Source organism: Primulina tabacum, chromosome 1, assembly GCF_025594145.1.
Source record: "Primulina tabacum isolate GXHZ01 chromosome 1, ASM2559414v2, whole genome shotgun sequence".
Taxonomy (NCBI): Eukaryota; Viridiplantae; Streptophyta; class Magnoliopsida; order Lamiales; family Gesneriaceae; genus Primulina; species Primulina tabacum.
Window position 1 is genome coordinate 41531305 of NC_134550.1, and position 19093 is coordinate 41550397.

Consider the following 19093-nt stretch of genomic DNA (forward strand, 5'->3'; position numbering starts at 1 on the left):
ACGAAGCACCCCAATTCACTCCTATTCTGGCCGAGGACTCCCCTTATAGCTAGGACTCTTCTTGTGCGTCCAGGCTCCTACCCGTGAGCCCAAACCCTGAACCAGTCACTCACCCACCTTCCTAGGACTCTAGTACAACGCCTGGACCCGGCCCTTGAACCACAGACCGAGCCTCCTTCCCTGCACGAGCGGCGCAACCCTGCGCGCTGTGCTTGTATCTCACGGGTAGAGTCCTAGCATGGCTAGGACTCCTTCCCCCGCCCCTAGCTCGAGTCCTAGTCTGGGTAGGACTCTGCCCTTGACCCTTATCAGCCCCTAACCAAGCCCTGAACCCAAGCCAAGGCCAGCCCTCCCCCTTGTGCATGAAACCCGAGCCCTCCCCCTTGACAGCAACTCGCGGGTTCTTGTTCTTGTTTCTGCCGATTTTTGTGGTGTTTAGGTTGTGTTTGTGTGACTCTAAAACAGGTGTAAACCACTCTTGATCCTTCCTTATGTCGTGGCAGCCCCTTAACCAAACAATATACAAGTTATTGGATTCAAAAATCATGTTTTCTCATTTATACATGCCATATACCGAAAATTCTGAAAAATATTTCATGTTCTTCATGCACACAATAATTCAATCAATAATATGATATGATGGATGAGAAAAGGAGATGTATGACGTTCCTTTGCGTATTTAACGCACGAAAAAAAACGTTGACGATTGAAGAACGACGACGAGGGACGACGCTTGAAAACTCTAGCAAACTTTGATGCTTTTCCCTTGAACTAACAAAACTTTTCCCATGCCTTTTGCTTGTGTGTGCCGTGTAAATTTGAAAGAAAGAAGAGTTTTATTGGTTGGGGGAAAGTGGGGCGTGTAGTTAAAGGGTTTGGGGTAGGTTAATTACATAATATATAGTTAACTAAACACTAATTAAGCTTTGGCCCATTAAGAGATTAATTAGGCCTATTAATGCTTAATTAAAATATTTAAAAGATTTAAAAATAATTTTGCTTAAATAAGTTTGTGAATTTATTAGCCGGGTTGCTAAAACGTTTGCGTTTTTGATGAAAAACCAACACCGATAAAATTTACGTCTCGTCGTATAAAATCACCTCAAAACTTCTTATTTTCAAAAATAAGAAAAAGCAACACCCTTATTTAAAATAATTAAAAATAATTATTTAATAAAAACATTTTCTATTTTTCAGCCCTCGGTCTCCGTTCCTCGATCGCAACTTGAATATCCTTAAAAATACATTTTAATGCAATCATGTAGAAAAATATAATTTAAACATATCAATATGCACCATATAAATAATTAATGCAATTAAAACATTTAATTAAAATACAAAAGAATTTAATAATTGCATGCACGTGGTTTGTGTGGCCCCTTTAAATTTTCGGGGCATTACAGCCATGATTAGGAAAGGTTTAAGGGTGGTTTCTACATGTTTTAAAGAGTCCTAAGTAACACAAAACATGCTGCACACGTACAAAATAAAAGCTGGAAACCGAAATTTATGTCTGGTGATCGAGGGGCTCGAATTTGGGCATGATTTCTTGGCTTGGGTCTCGGCTGGACTAGGGCTGGCTAGAGTCATGTATGAGTCAGGGAGAGAGTCCTAGAGAGCACAAGTGTTGCGCGCATGGTGCGGCCGCGCAGGGGAGGAAAGGCTCAGCCAGGGGGGCTTCGGGCCGGGCTAGGGTGAGTCCTTAGGGTTCTAGGAGGGTTCACTAGAAGCTGGTTCAGGGGCTGGTTCGATGGCTAGGTCCTAGGCGTGACTTTGAGGAGTCCTTGTCATGGGGGAGGGGGGGGAGTCTCGGCCGTGAGCTACAGCTTGTGTTGTGGCTTGCTGTTCGAGCTAGGGTCAGGTCCATTTGGTTCTTAGGGTCCAGTAGGGTTTAGGGAAGGGTTGGCTCGATGTTGGCTCAGGCCGGATCGAGCTTGGCTCGATGAAATAACAATATGGCTCGAGGATAGGTATTCGAGGGGCTCAAGGTTTTTGTTGGAACATTTCATGTTCGCAATCTTGATTTTGATGTTAACAAAACTTGTTATTGTGTTTCTAACATATTTACTCAAGTGTGAAGTTATTAAAACAAGAAGTAAGCCGAAACTGAATTCTGCACAAACTGAATTTCTGGCAAGCCTCGGTATTTTGATGATATCTCTCAACTGGATGATCCAAATGACAATCCGCCAACTGGACTGATCAGAAAACTCAATTTGGAACAAATAATATTTCACGTCAGTTTAGAAAATTCGGAATTTATCAAGGTCTAACTGATCGCTCAGTTATCGAAATGAAGTGATTCAGTATGCGTTGGAAAGATAAGACGATGATCTAAAAATCATCTTCAGAAGTCAAAGTCTGAATCGAATCTTAAGAAGCTGATAAATAACGATGAAGGTACTGGTTCTGCACGAACTGAAATCAGCTAGGCTGATTTCAGCACACCAGCTGAAACTGAACCAAACCAGCTGAAGACTAGTTGAACCAGACCAAGTGAACCAGCTGAACTGAACCAGCGGCTGACCAACTGAACTGAACCAGCTGCTGAACAACTGAACTGAACCAGTTGAAGTAAACCAGACCAGCTGAAACTGAACCGATCCAGTTGAACTGAACCAGACCAATTGAACCGAACCAGCAGCTGACCAACTGAACTGAACCGAACCAGCTGCTGACCAGTTGAACTGAACGACCAGTTGAGTTGACCAGAGTTGACCAGTCGGGAAAATGTCCAGCAAGGCGAATTTGACCGTTGCAATTGTAGAAACAGTACAGAAACTTTCTAAACGGTCATATTCTTGTATCTAACGTATATATCATTGTTCGAGCCTATAAATACAACATCTAGAAAGATCAAACAAGAGGTTTTGAAGAGATTCAAAGCATGGGCAGTTAGCATGATGAAATCAGCTAGTTGAGAGCACAAGCCCTTGTGTGAGGATACATTTGAGATGTACACTGTAAAAAAAAATTCCTCACACACAATCACTCACACATATACAAGAGAGTTGAACTTCAAATATTAGTTGAGTGAGTCTTGCACAAAGACAATAAACTTGTGTATGTAGTCTTTGCATATGAGACATTAAATAATATGCTGATTGTGAGCTGCTGCCTACAATCTTGAGTGCTAGGAGTTCAGTTTAGGCAATGGTGTAAGTCCTAGCTGAATGGGTTTGTACAAGGTATTGTATAAATCAAATTCTTCTAGTGAATCCTTCCCAAGGGGAAGAAGGGGTGACGTAGGAGCATTTGAAGTCTCCGAACATCCATAAAAAAATTTGTGTCTATTTGTTTATTGCTTTACTTATCATTTCCATGGTTTTTTAAAGATGCATTGTTGAAGCATTTTATGTGTTCTTCAAATACCAAAATATTACATACCAAGTGTTTGATAAAATGTTCCCACCAAATAGTTTTACTCATTCAACTTGCATATATTTTAAATGGGTTACAAAATGTTTAATCGGTTACTACGAAGGATTATTTCAAGTGTCTTCCGCTTGGTTTGAAAACCAAACTCGATATAATTCATCGGTGTTCAAAATTTCAAGAACCGAACTATTGTAGCTCAACGATTTATCCCCCTAATTGATCCTGTCAATTGGTATCATTTTCTTTCTTGAAAATAAATCGAAACATGTCTCACGGGGGTCGAGTCATGGTTCACGAGGGGTAAAATAATATAAAAAGTTTAAGTTTTTAATTTAAGAATTTTATATTAAAGTTTGAAATTATTCGGGATTAAAACGCCTTAAAAACGAATAATTAAGGAATAATTAAAAAGTCTAGTATTTAAGCTAAATAAAATTATGGGAAAATTAGTTTAAACTTAAATAATTATTTGGGACATGTTAGAGGCAATGAAATTAAGAAAATTCAAATTCAAGGGTTTTTACGTCTATGGGTAAAACGGTAATTTTACATCTAAAAATTAATAAACGTCATGGCAGTGCCCTGAATGCTGTTTTATACGTCAAAATGTTTATTTTAAATTTTTATGGAATTTTATGATTTTTATGGGATTTAATGATGAAACGATAACGTTAAAAGATATGTTGCATGTTTGTTTTTTAAAAGAAAAATGACATTAAATGCATGATTTTTATAAAGTGGTGAAAATGTGAAACATTGGAGGATGTGAAGTAATTGTGACTATTATGATGATATGATTGGGAATATCGTGAGGGAAAAAACCCCAGAGGGAGCCCATTTAGGAGCATGACGATCGTATTTCCATATGATGAGGATATGCCAATGCTCAGTTGACGGGTGAGAGTATCGCTGATGTCCCCGCCGCCCAGTACTGTGGTTACATGTAGATGGATCCATCGACCTTATGAGGAAATGAAAGTCACAATTAACGATCCGAATTCAATAAAAGGAAAATGTATATGCTTATGATGAAAAAAAGGATATGTTTATGATAAAATGATGAATGATATGGATTGATAAAAAGGAAAAATGATTATGTTTAAGTTTATGCATCTTCATGAAAATGTTATTTTACGTAAAAGTATTTTCACTGTTGCATGTGATTTTTATACGTATTATTTGTTATCAATAATATGTTGTGTTGAGTCTTTAGACTCACTATGTGTTATCGATGCAGGTGATTATGATAACATTGATAATGGAGGTCTTGATGGTTGACTTTACTAGACTGAAGGTGCACTTAACCCGAGGACCAGCGCTTCTATTTTTCCGCACTTATGATTTACGTTTATGATTTATGTTAAAGATTTTACGACTTTTTATTATGCTTTGAGAGGGTTTTTGAGAGGTGATAGTATTGGCTATACTTTTCGAATTATTGATTTTTAGGTTTAGTTTTATGTTTAAACTATTTCCTTGATTTTTCAAATATTAGTTGGTTGTTTTATTTTAGAAATGGTGTCAAAATATTTTATGTCTTTTGTATAAGGGTTTGGCCGAAATAATTCTAAGGGTTTTTAAAAAAATTCTAGTACTTTTTAAGCAAAACGAGTAGTGGACGTTTCAAGACGAGTCTCCCTGGCGGAGACTCGTGAACTCCCTTGTCAGGCGACCCCTGACATCAGCTGGGAAATATTTACCATAGAACACCTCCTTGAACCGATCCCACGTGAGGGTAGCCAAGTTCAGCCCGTGCGCTGCTCCCTCCCACCAAAGGAATGCATCATCTCTCAACATATACGTGGCGCACCTGACCCAGTCGCCATCCCTCATATCCATGTACTGAAAATGTAGCTCCAAGGATCGAAATCCAACCCTCTACCAAGAATGAATCAGTGGTGCCCTCGAACTCCTTCGGGTTGAGCTGTCTAAACTGCTCATATATGTCTGTCTGAGGTCGGGGAGCCTGCTGCGCCTGCTCCAGAAGTCTAGCCATGCCCACGAAAACTCGAGTAGATGCTTCCAATGGCGGTGGTGGTGGTGGAGGAGGTGGGCCCCTGCCGCCTCCTGGAGTATCATCATGTCGGTGTGTACTGGGGGCGCGTCTGGGAGACATGATATCTGAATACAGTCCAAATTCTAAACGTAACACATCATGCAATTTAATCTAGTTTTCAAATCATTTAATCCTTAAATCATGAAAGCAGGTAAACATGTAATGTAAATCACTATAAATCATAAATCATGCAATCATGCAAGTGATAGCTTTAAACATTTAAACTTACAGACTTGAGGCTTGAAGACTGAGCTGCAGAAGCTGACGGTGGCACAACCCTATACAGGACCCTTGCTCTGATATCAACTGTAACGATTGCTACTTAAAAATGCTACTAATTTTTTTTTTTTACAATCTCAATTTTTTCAAAATTCATAAAATTATGCATGCATACCAGATGGGACCAGCCACGAACCAGCCCCTCCTAGCCCACCTTAGGACCCTTCTTGACCTACCTAAGCCCAGCCCTCAGCCCCAAGCAAGCGCACCACTCAAACCACCACGGGAAGCGCACACCCGGGCCTCCCTTGAAGCGCATCGGCTTCTAACCTAGGGACCCCTCTTCTACACGAGACCAGCTGAGTTTGGACCTCCCCTGGACCTCAGTTGGACCTTCCTGGACTGCACCTTGGTCTGGTTCAGCCTCCTTTCAGCCGAGTCTTCCCTAATCTTTCTCCAAAACGCCCAAAACCCTAGCCGCCTATGCACCACCTTTCGGCCTTCACCTAACCCTTGCACACCCTCGACTCCAGCATCATGTCTCCTTAGTTTACAGCCTACACGCCCCTTAGCAACCATAAAAATCGAAAGCCCCTTGCAACAATGCATAAAAACGTGAGCATGAGTCATAAAAATGCAAAGTTTCATGTCAAACTTATTCAAAAACGTGAACACAAGGTAGATCAAAGGATTGCCATGCATTTACATATATTTCAGCATAATATTGGCGTGAATGAGGAGAAAATGAAGATAAATGCGTGCCTTAACATGACTATGCTCAAAAACTCGAAGATACGCACGTCGGACAAGCACCAAAGGAGTGGGGAGGGAGCTTGCTTGAAAATTATGGAGGAAAACCGATGGGGCTGTTTTTTTTTTTTTTTTTTTGTAAAAGTCGAAGAGGAGGGCTGCTGGAAATGGGGTGGGCAGCTGCTGAAGGTTAAGGGGTGTTTAGGGTCAATAAATCTAGGTTTGGGTTAATATAATAACCTACTAATGGGCCCTTGATAATATTTTAAAAGGATTAAAAGATTTGAGCCCACTAAACATTAAAACAAACCCAACAAACCAAATAACACTCTCGAAAAATATTCTGTTTAGATACGTTTCAGAAAATATTGCTCGACCACTCAAAAAGTCCTCGATTCGATAAACATTGCGCACAGATTAAAAAATATGAACCGACAAGTAACAATATCCACCAAAACCCACTTTTCGAAAAACATTCTTAAAACACTTCATATTAATTAAGTAAAATTAATCATTCAATAAAAATATTTTTTCAGATTATCCATGGTCTCCATTACTCGTTCGAGCACGAAATGCAACTTCAAATCCTAATGTATGAAACTTTAAAGTAATCATGACATAAACCCTGACCATGCAATAATCATGCATAAAATGCATAAAAATCCTTAAACACATATTTTAAATAAAACCCTAAATTGCATACATTCAGGTCACGTAGTTCGAATTTCCTAGACCTTATAAATATTATCAAATGTTGATGTATAGTATTACTTTCAACAAATTCTTATATATCAAGTTAAAAAATAAATAAATTATATCATATTTAAAAAAAAATTAACAAAAATAAAAATTTGAAACCAACCCGAAAGACCATTTCCTTTAATAAAGCATATCTTTGCAGCCAAGTTGAAACATAAACACAAATGCTGAAGGGCGAATGCATGCATTACATTCTATAGAAAGATGTATCCGCAGATTCAAAAATATTCAACATATTCAAGTCGGCCCAAAGCATTATACCACGAAAGAAATTAAATAAACTCTTTCATCACCTCCAACACCTTGGTCTCATTTCATGATCATATGCAGCGGCCCCTCGACGGTCACTTTGTTCGGTTTCTTCTTAATGGTAATTTTGTTTCTTAAAATCCCCGATACTAAAGAGCCTGGTAAGGCACATGGCCTAAAACCTGTGTCAAATTGCTAACCACGTCGCTACATTTGTTTAGTAGATTAAGCATCTCTTGCGAAATGTCTTCGTTTAAATGTGGTCGAGTGAGGGGAGGATACTGTCTAGCCGATGCTTGTTCGGTATTAATAGGTGGCAATATATGAAATGCAGTAGGTGGAGGAACAATAGACTTTGATAAATTCTTACTATTAACATCCACTGAATATGAAGAAGATGAAGTGGCCTCGGGAAAACATGCAATGTTGTCGACGTTCTTATTCCAGCTACAAAGTTGTGTGTTGTTATTGTTTTCCTCACCATCCAAGACAAATTTAACACGCGAGCTCCTGCCACCATTTCCACCTTCGTCGCTCGAGGGCTTCTTGAGGCAGGACTTGAGCTGCCCAGATTGCAAAGTAACCTGCCCAGAGGCGGCTGTCCGCGGCTCGAGAGAAGGATCTCGAGATTGTGAGGTGCCGACGGTTGACGGGTCTTCCCTCTGAATCTTTGCTGATTCTGCTTCTGCTGCCTCCGCCAACAAGTCCCTGAGGTAGCATCTGACATTTGTGGTTCCAAATAAGTTGCCACTAGCATCGACAAACTTCAAAGCAGCTTCTGCGTCAGCCTTGAATCGATAGACAAGACGGCATGTATAAGATTTCCAGAAGACCCTAGTCGCGGAGTGATCCATTGGCCCAAAACGAGCGAATCTTACCCTCAGCTCTGCACCAGACGGAAGCCCTGCACCTGATGGAAACTTCATGACTAGCATAGTCGGATTCGAAACTCTTCCAGACTGCTCTTTTTTCTTGCATGATTCTAGTTTTGCTGCTTTAAGCGTTGGAGGCACATTTTTGGCAGCGACTTCTTTCGCTTCCGTTTTCTGGGACTCAGCAGGCCTTTGTAATGGCCTCTTTTCTACGGCAAATAATTTCACATCCTCTGACTTCTTCATTTTCTTAATATCTCCAGATTCATTGATCTTCGTTGTCTTAGTTTTATCTTCCAAGTCACCTACCATCTTCTTTTTCTTAACTATTTCCGAGACATGGACCTTCGTTCTCTTAACTTCCTCAAAGTCACTGAACTTCTTTTTCTTAAGGTCTTGTGAGTCACCAATCTTTATTTTTTTCTTGATGGCCTCTGGACGATCCAATGGACCACGCTTTATCCCACTTTTGGTTGAATCGCCAGGCCCGACTGAAGATTTCACAGGTTTCACACTCATGCCATCGGCCCCATCAACAGGGCCAACAAAAACATTAGCTGTGGATAACAATTTACTGGCGCGAGCTTCACTTGCTTCATCACTCTCAGTTGGCGCCAAAACCAAGCTCTTCTGATACACAAGAGACCGGAATTTTAGGAAAACTGAAAAGATATTGTCTGGGCAACTCATGTCCATGCCATGGAAGGGATTGAGAGCGAGAGCGCAAAGATCTTTCAGTAGAATTAGTAGCTCTATATTCTCAGAGTCCAGCTGTGCTTCCACTCGAAATGAGGTTGAGCCTACAACACTATTATCAACAGTTGGAACATGTAGTGCGGGCGTTCCTGAAACATTCTCAACCATGACACCAGTATCACTAAGGGAAACAGGCAACTGCACAAAGCCAGCACTGGCTATAGCGCTTATTTCTTCCTTAATCTTTTTCTTCTTCTCAATCAGGTCTGCATGCTCAGAGCCTAGATTTGCCAAGGGTTGCTTGCGTATCTTAGCTTTTTTTGTTGCAGAACAGAAAAGTTTCTCAGAACCTTCTGAAGGTTTTATGCCACTTACCATGGACATTGAATATTTGATAGGTTGATGCTGACCATCTGCACATTCAGACTCATAATATTGGTACATGTTGTCTCCTATGCCAGAATATACTACTCTCTCAGAAACCCCAGAACCATCAACCAAAAGATGATTACTGGTAGTGCCTGCTTGGCCAACAAATATTTTCTTGGGCTTCTTGGAGAAAGGTTCATCTCGGCGTTTGAATAGATATTTGTCCTTCTCCATTTGATCTTTCATTCTTTTAGGTTTTACAGAATTATTCTGCTTACACAGAGCTTCAGCAACCACCAGCCGACCACTCAGAGGAACTGCATATTGTCATATGAGCAAGACGAAAATCCATCTTCAAAGAAGAATAAACATAACAAAAATACTGATAACTTGTTCACAAGCAAGGAGATTTCACTCATATACAAAGAAAATATGCAGCGTACAAGCCACAGAAAGTTGAAGAATGTCTTATTATGCCTTGAATAAAGTCCACCAACGTTTATGCAAATTCAACAGAACAAATTTTAATGAAACAATTTGCCCAATAAAATAGGATGGTAAATAATTGCTTGAAAGGAACACCTATCCCTTGACATCACTCAATGATTGAATGTCATAATATTTTTCTCATATTTCTGTTTAAAATTACAGTCTGAAATTGTGTAAAATGAAAAGTTTTATTTTCAGGTAAAGATTATAATCGAGAGGTGCAAGTAACATGCATAAATTGCCAAAAGATAAATTTTACTGACGCACAATTTGGTTTTTGTAATATTCTAAAGATGAATTAAAGGTAAGATCAGTAAACAGCAGCTTACAAGATATGAACAATACATACAATTATACAATTCGGGAAAAGTGGCATAAGTGAGTCATAACTCATCCAAAGGCACTTAATGAGCCGCTTTAACAAAAAAAAGCATAATTTCTAGCCAACATAGTGATAACTGATGCCCAGATTTAGTCTTACAGAGGACGCAACACATCTTTATGACATATATCGATAACTAAAGAAGGTTTATTTGAATAAACAAATAATCACAGTAAACAAAAATTCTGAACAGATTTAAAATAATTTACCAATCAACCTCAATCAGTGTTCTAAATTGCGGTCGAGGCGACCGCCTAAGCGGTGCCTAGGCGGTAGGCAGCCCTCGACTGCACCGCCTATGCATGAAGCAGGTGTTTTAGGCGGCCCAAGCTATACAGCGTTGGGGAGGCGGGTCGAGGCGGCGAGCAGGCGGATTGAAGCGGCGAGCAGGCGGGCGTGGCAGACAGTCAAAATTTTTTAGTTGTAGTCAACAATTTTAAAAACCTAGTCAAAGTCAACTAATTTTAAATATCAAAACCTTAACACACCTCACTTTTTTTATTTTATTTTTGGTTTTCACTCTCAAAACCACCACACAATCTGCCGCACGCCGCATTTTATTAATTGCACATTATCTAGATGATATTATATTTTGTGCTTAAACATTATTTAATTGCATATTTTACATAAAAAATGATTACTATATTTGATTATATTGCATGATTATCTATAAAAAAAATACTTAAAAAAATTCAACCGTCTAGGCACCGCCTGGGCGGCCGAGGCGGTAGGCGGTCACCGACCGCCCCGCCACCGCCTCCCGCCATTTGCAACCTTGACCTCAATAATATCTATAGTTCTGTAACAGTGAAATCAAACTAGAATAAACCATCATTCCCCACGTCACTACCATAGAGTAAATATATTTAGCCGTTTTTCCAAAGCAAACGACATTGAATATTCTTTAACAGCTGCAGTAACTTAAACCAATTTAGTGTGACTGTTCATATTCTTGAAATGTTATATCCACCGTATTTTTTGGTGCCTAAACAAATGATACGTCCCCTAGGAATGAATTATTACGCTTTTTACCTGATAACATGATTCATCGTCATCATAACACATTCACCCTAGTAGCAAAGTCGGCTACATGGATATTAGTTCTCCAAACTAAGCGATTTTCCCACATGTGATCCTTTAAACACCAAGATATCTGAGGATAACTTGATTCAAGCCATAATAATTGTACAAAAAATAACTGTCCTGATTGATGTGAACCATTTCACAAACGTAACAACCACGGTAATGAACATATTGTTAGATTGCTTCAAGAACATTTGAATTTTTTAAATTCCAACTAGCATATTGTCCGCAGATTAAAATATAATCTTCTATTTCAACTCTATAATCAATTTGGCCCAGCTCAACCGTATAAGGTATCATATCCAACAAGTTAAGTCATATATCCTGCTCTTATCGTATCATCAAGAGATACAAACAAAAAATGGACCAGAGGTTTCACTCTGCGTAGCCAAAACATAAATAATAAAGCATCATTTCATGAAATACCTTTAGATGGATCCAAAGTCATTGGCGCGGTAGGCCGCTGAGGGCGCTCAGGTGTAGTTCCAAAGGCCTGCGCATATGTCTCGTCAAACTCCTCAAACAGTGATTTTCTACATGCCAAAACTGTGGCCTTGTTCCTGATAAATTCAATGGTTAAATGATGGTTCCTTGGCTTTAAGGCCATCTGTTGCATGAAAGAAAGCATCTCCCTTGGCTGGAAACTATCTCTTGCTTTATTAATCTGAATCGAAGAATAAACCCCAGGCTCATCCCCCACCCCGATGTCCACTAAATAGTCACCTTTAGAAGCAGAGGGCCCAAAATTGAATTCATTTCTACATCTGCAGGCTAAACCCAAACTCCGTCTTCTTGATAACTCATCAATTGCGTCTTCCACAGAGGTTAAGAATGACCGCAAATTAGTTTGGCGGGACTTCTCAGCAAAGTTCTGCTCAAAAGGAATTAACTCGGCGGGAAGGAACCAGCCATAGCTACTATCCCCAAAAAATGCTACCAACACATGACCCTCGCGCTTGCTTTTCCGAACAGGAACTGATGCATAATTCTCATTATATATGTGTCCGGGCCACCAGGGATGCGATTTCACTTTCCCCCACACCATATCACCAACATCGTACCCATATCCATCAGCCCCACAATTATCCTTAACTGCAAACTCGTCGAAATCCGACAACATAGAACCATAATCCTCTACAACACCTCTACGTTTCTTGTTTTCCGATTTAACATCCTGTAAATCGGTTCTTCTGCTAATTTCCGAAATAGAAGAACTAGTATGATTCTCCAGAGCTTCAAAACTCGCCAAACCTACGTTATTGTCCTCCTCATTTTTCACCTCCGAAACCCTATCTTCATTCCTCGCATTAGATTTATTATTCAAGTCCGCGAACGAAACCCTAGTCGCTACTTCAGTGAAAAACACTGAACGGGGACCCAATCTACGGCCGGTATCATTTCTGCCGCCAATGCCGCGGACTTCTTCAACTCCAGCATCCTTTCCGTCCGACGATGAATCGAGTTCAGAGCTCATCACGAATTATCATTCGAAACAGCACCAATTAAATCCAATCACATAATTGAGGGTAAACAAGAACAAAATTCGAATCGAGCAGAGATGTAAAACAGTAGCTGAACCCTTGAGAATTGTAATTGTAATCGAATGAAATGAAACGATAATCACGTGTTGTTTGTATAAATATAATTCAAATAATAACTTTATATTATAGAAATTATGTTGTCCAAATATATATTGTTAAAAATAAAATATTTAAATTAACAAAAAAAACTTAATTTAAAAATATTTGGTATTTTATTCGAAATTTTTCACTGGGGTTGGAATAAAATTGAGTTAAGAAAAAGAGACATTTAAATCTTGAAATAATAATTAATATAAGATTCATCTATTAAATTTTTACAAAACATGAAATGATTTAACAAAGATATACAAAAAAAATTAAACAACAGACGATTTTATGAGGTCCAACTCAGAAACATAAATTCATAAAAAATCACTCATAAACGTCTTAAAGTCATCTCTCGATTAAGCTGGTTGAAAGGTTACAACATAAATTTATTATTTCCTAGTTAAATTCGAACCTTGTGTTTATCATTTTCTGGTCTCGACCATGCTCCTCTAAGAGCACAATACATTATATACGAAGAGTCGGACATAAAACTCCGGATTTCAACTAAAAATATAAAATGTTTTATAAAAGTAAATAGTGACAATGTCACAAAAGTCAAAAAGTATATAGTGATACTCCATTAAATTTGTCAGTATCTCAATATATTAAATATGAATATTCTAATCATCTTTAATATTAATTTTTAATGAATTTTTAAAATTTTCAAATATATAACTAATGTTGGATAAATTGAAAATATCTTTATCTGGATCTTGACTATACTGCATTTGCATTAGATGGATATAAAACCCAAGATTTTTGTAATCGTGATAATATTTTTGTAATTTAAGTGTGCTAAGATTATTCAATCTTTGGGTATCTAATTCATTATTTTATTTAAGATGTAAGATTTGCAAGTTTATCTAAAGTTGTGTGTATAATTATATCATGTACAATATTTCCGGAGCTCGAAATAAAATGACCTCGATTTTTTATTTTTTTTACTAATCATCAATCATAAACTCGAAATCCTAACTAAGTAAAATAACTTAACATTTCTAACAATCATAATAAATTAACAATTTAAAACTTAAGTTCATAAAATAAATCCTAAATCATCAACTAACCAAAACCTCATAACTTGACCTTTAAAAAGATAAACTAACAATAAAAATAAAACATAAAAATATCTCTAATAAGATCATTAACAGAATCTTTAAATCATTTATCTATCTGGCTAGTGCGAAAACATAAAGGCCCTCGGGTGTGTAATGCTACATTTGATCTCCTCAATCGCCACCGCCTCCCATAAATCATCAAATCCTATATCATACAAACTTGGTGAGTCTAAAGACTCAACACGTTCTAAACATAGATAGCAAATAATACATATACAATCACATGCATTAATATCATACTTTTATTTAAAATAATCTTTTTAACATTAATAAACCATTTAAAATCCTTTAAGCACAATTAAATCATAAATTATTTTAAAATAACTTTTAAGCATAAATAAATCCTTTAAAAATCATTTAAAATAAGCTTTCAGCATAAATAAATCATTTTTTAAAAATCATTTAAAAATAGCTTTAATTATCATCAGAAATCATATATCATAAAATCATTTTAATCATAAGCTTTCAACATATATCATTTTGGGTGAAGTTTGATCCTTGAAAGTGACTAGCTTTTATCCTTGTCAACTGATTAGTCTTAAGCTCCACGTGGCCCATGGGGTGTGCACTATGTTCCACCATGGAAATACGATCGTCGGGGCTTGCTCGGGGCCTTCTCCCATACACGGGCTCCCTTTAGAGTCTTTTCCCATAAATGGGCTCCCTCTGGGGCCTTTTCCCTTAACGACATCACCATAAAATTGTAAAATCACCGTCCTCAACATAAACGGATCCCCCACAAATCATATATCATATGTCAAAGTCAATTCACATCCCTCAAAATATTTTTCTTTTTCTTGAAAATCATAAAATAACATAACTTTCCAAAAATAGCATTTTAAACAATATAAATTGCACAGCTTTACCATAAATCATAAAAATACATATTATCATCAAAATCATCATTTTAAATAATAGAATATCATTTTACAAGCATTAGGATCCTTCGGGACGCTGCCAAGCGTTTACGTATTTTCTTATGTGTAAAATTATTGTTTTGTCCCTGGACGTAAAAATTCTTGAATTTATCTTTTTCTCACTTTTAATGACATGAGATTATTCTAAATAATTATTTAAGTTTAAATATAATTTTTCATAATTTTAGAAATATTAAAACTAGTCGTTTCTATTAATTCTTTAATTAACGTTTCGTGCGGCGATTAAATCCCGGATAAATTCAAAACTCATTATTTTGAACTCAACTTTTAAACATAACATTTTTTATTATTTATTCTACCCTTGGGATCCGTGAACCACACCCGTGGACCCATGGTTTCAATTTTAATCTTTTAAAATTTTGTTTTTGACACAAAGTGGAACATACTGAGCCTCCTAAATTACTCGAGCCACGCCCGAGCCACCTTCAGCCAAACCCTAGCCAACCAACCCAGGAACCATCTTGACCAGTCCCAGGCCAAGGAACCAGCCCCTAAGTCGCTCAAACTCACATGGACAGTAGACCAAATTCTGCACATGGGAGGAACCTCACGCCTATGGACTCCTAGCCAACCTAGGACACTTTCAGCCAAGCCACCACTGAGCTCACATGACCCTAACCATCCCTGGACCACGCCGAGACCCTACCCAGACCTAGCCCAGCCCTTGACCGAACGCATGAAGCCCTGCACCAGACAGCAGCCTCGCGCGTCACCCTTGTTGCCATGCGCATCCTCACGTTCCTTCGAGCCACACCGCACCCACTTGCACCAACCCATGGCCCGACCCCTACTCAGCACCCTTGGACCCTGATGGACCACCTAGCCCAGCCCACATCGAGCGGCAGCCCCTGTAATTCCCGGCCACACCAGAACCTGCGTGTGAAGAGTCCTTTCACGCAAGAACTCTTCCTTAGCCGCCTTCCTCGACCCTAGCCGCCCTAGGACCCTACCTAGCCTTCCATCCTGACCCTGGCCAAGCCCCCAACCAGCCCTGGCCAGCCCCGTGACCCCATGCAAAACCACTGAGCCCCGTAACTACAACATGCACACAAAACCCACTGTTCTTATTTTTGATTTTAGTCCAGGATTTCCAGCCTTGTTTTCTCAATTATTTTGTCAAGTTTTGGCTACAAATCATTCATAATTTACCATGTATTGGCAGCGTGTCCGTCGGAATCAAAACGTTTTTCAAATAAATGTAAAATCGTTGAAATTTTGAAAAATACGTATCCCGCCGTAACATAATCGAACACAAATATTTTTCATGCATAAACAATTAACACACACATATTATGATTTTTATGATGTTTAATAGAGTTTAGAAAACGTGTCTTTGCGTTTAAAACGCTCGAATATACGAACTTTGGCGAGGGTGCGCCGTTGGACGACCGGACGACGAAGAACACAAGCTTTTCTTCTCCCCAAATTTTAGAAAATACTTGGTGTGTGTGAGGTTTATTTCACAGCTGCTGATGGTGTGAATTTGAGAGTTTTAGAAGACCTAGTGTAGAGCCCAAAATCAGTACACGTAAAACTCATGCATTTATTTGATTGATAAATAATTTATTTAATTTTAAAATGATTTTAGCGATGCATGTTTTATGAAATTGCATTAATTTAAATTATTTATGTTTATGTGATGCACATTAAAATATTTTCTTGAGTTTCATGTTTAGGCGAATATTCGACGCGGGATAGGGAAAAAAGACCGGTGAAGATATAAGCGATTCTTGAAATCAAGTCGAGGAAATTGTTATTTTAAATAATTATTGGAGTTTTAAGCATTTTTAAAAATAAAAAAACCTAATTTACTTATTAAGTGATTTTTAAGATTTTACGTTTTCAAAATTACTAAGTTGAGTAGTAGGGATTTTTTTAAACCTTGCAAATTAGTTTATTTGATCCTTTAGTGGGGTTAAGTAATTAGGTTAGTATTATTTTTTTTCTAATTATTTAACTAAACCAATTTTTAGCCCCTAATTAATTAATCAATCAAAATCTTTACCTAAACTACACCATACTCACGCTCACACACAACAGAAAATCCTATCCTTGTGATAGAAGGGATGACGTAGGAGTATTTGAAGTCTTCAAACATCCATAAAATCTTTGTGTTCGTTACTTCAGTTATTCGTTGAGTATTCAATCTATCAGTTGGTTTATTTTCGCAGACAACAAGATTCTTGGATTCAGTTTATCACTAAACTGATTTCACCTTTATCGAAAAAAATAGTCAAATATCATAAAGTTTTTATTCTTCCCTGATTCTAAACACTTTGAATCTTCAAACCGATCCTAATAGAAGTTGAGAAACTCTATGGATGGTCTTAGACCTACTATTCGTCGGGACATTATGTTGATGAGACCGGCCACATATGATGTTGCAACTGCCTGTGCTTTTCAGGCAGAACAGGCCTTCTGGGATATTGACGCGGAGATGCAGAGTAAGAGGCAACAGGCCCAGTAGAGCTCGCAGCCATAGAAGAAACAGATCACTGGGCCACCCAGGCATCAGGGGCAGCAGAAGCCACAGGGACAGTTTAAGAAGACCGGACAGCAGAGGCCATCACAGGCTCCAGAGGCTCTTAGGCCAGAGTAGAGACAGCCTTGCAAGCAGTGCAACCGGTTCCACTACGGCAAATGTATGTGGGGGACCTTCACGTGTTTTGTATGAAAGGAAGAGGGCCACAAAATAGCTTATTTCCCTAGGAACAAGGGCCCTACTATTGGCAGCACCTATGTGATGCATGCAGAGGAGGCGGAGGCTGAGCCAGACTCGACACTGATCACCGGTAACCCTTATGTTTAAAATTTTGATTTATCGCCTCGATTGCATGTGATATTATGTTGTTTGTTGGAATTACTTTTGGGATTGAAAATTTAGAATAAAATAGGTTGCATGTTCTATTAAGTGGACTTAGGGGTTGAATTGATTTAATTGAGAGCTTTTATGGACCAATATGAAATAACCAAAAGGTATAGGGACCTAATTAAAAAATTCGAAAGTTGAGGGGTTGTTTCTAATATTTCGAAATTTTGGGATCAAATTTATAATTTTTGAAACTTTAGAGGCTAAAGTTAGTAGATTTGAATTTTTGGGGCTAGAATGCAATTTTCGAAAATATGAGGGACTAAATTGAAGAAAATTCGAAACTTTAGGGGTGAAATTGCAATTATTTAAATTTTATAAGGGCAACTTTTGTAATTTTAAAGGACTTCTAGGACTAAATTGGAGATTTTCGAACATTTTGGGTTAATCGATGATAGAAGATTTCTTAAATTTCAACACGATCAAATTTGATGGTATGTTTTGTCGCACGAATGATATATATTCTAGGTGTAGCCACGTACGCATTGCTAGATTCTGGAGCAACGCACTCATTTATATCCGAGTCATTTGTCAAGAGACCAAGAATCATACCAGAGCATATGGATTGGGCATTCAAAGTTTCGATTCCCTCAGGAGATCAAATGTTTACCTCGTAGATAATGAAGAGATTGGAGCTTCCGTTACAGAAAAATACGGTGCAGGAAAATTTTATTGTGCTACCGTTGCCAGATTTCGACATTATTTTGGATATGGACTGGCTTTCTTCAAACGGAGCTGCTATATATTTTTGACGGAGGTCAATATATGTCCGACCGCCCTGCGGTAAGCCATTTATTTTTGAGGCAGGCAGACACCAGCAGATACGACACATCATTTCTTTTATCTGTGCGAGGAAGCTCATGAGGAGAGGCTGCCAGGAAGTTTTGGCGAGCATTGTGACAGTGACCAAGCCAGGCAGCCAGAGGTTAGAGGATGTCGAGGTGGTCAGGGATTTTCCCAGCGTTTTCCCTGACGATGTTTCAGGCATTCCATCTGTGGGAACCCGAACCTAATTCGTCTTCTTAATCAACATTAGGATCAATTAATTAATCTGGGTCTAATTTTTTTTTAAATACATGAGTGCGGAACATATGAAATAATTCTTATTTCATTTACAAGATCAACATCCAGATCTAAAGTACAAGTCTTGTACAAAAGTAAATCATAACAAACTAATGTTCATTCACTACATATCAGGTGATGAAACAAATCTACTTCTAAGTCCGGATCTCCACGCT

General features: G+C 38.3%; 1 protein-coding gene across 1 annotated transcript; it reads right to left on the minus strand.

The window, feature by feature from the left end:
* Positions 1-7254: 7254 nt before the first annotated feature.
* Positions 7255-12924, minus strand: LOC142544209 (PWWP domain-containing protein 1-like). The gene is made up of 2 exons (XM_075651269.1): positions 11729-12924; positions 7255-9665 (listed from the first exon to the last, which is right to left on the minus strand). Exons 1-2 carry the CDS (start codon positions 12774-12776, stop codon positions 7561-7563), a joined length of 3153 nt encoding a protein of 1050 aa, XP_075507384.1. The 5' UTR covers positions 12777-12924; the 3' UTR covers positions 7255-7560.
* Between the last annotated feature and the right edge of the window lie 6169 nt (positions 12925-19093).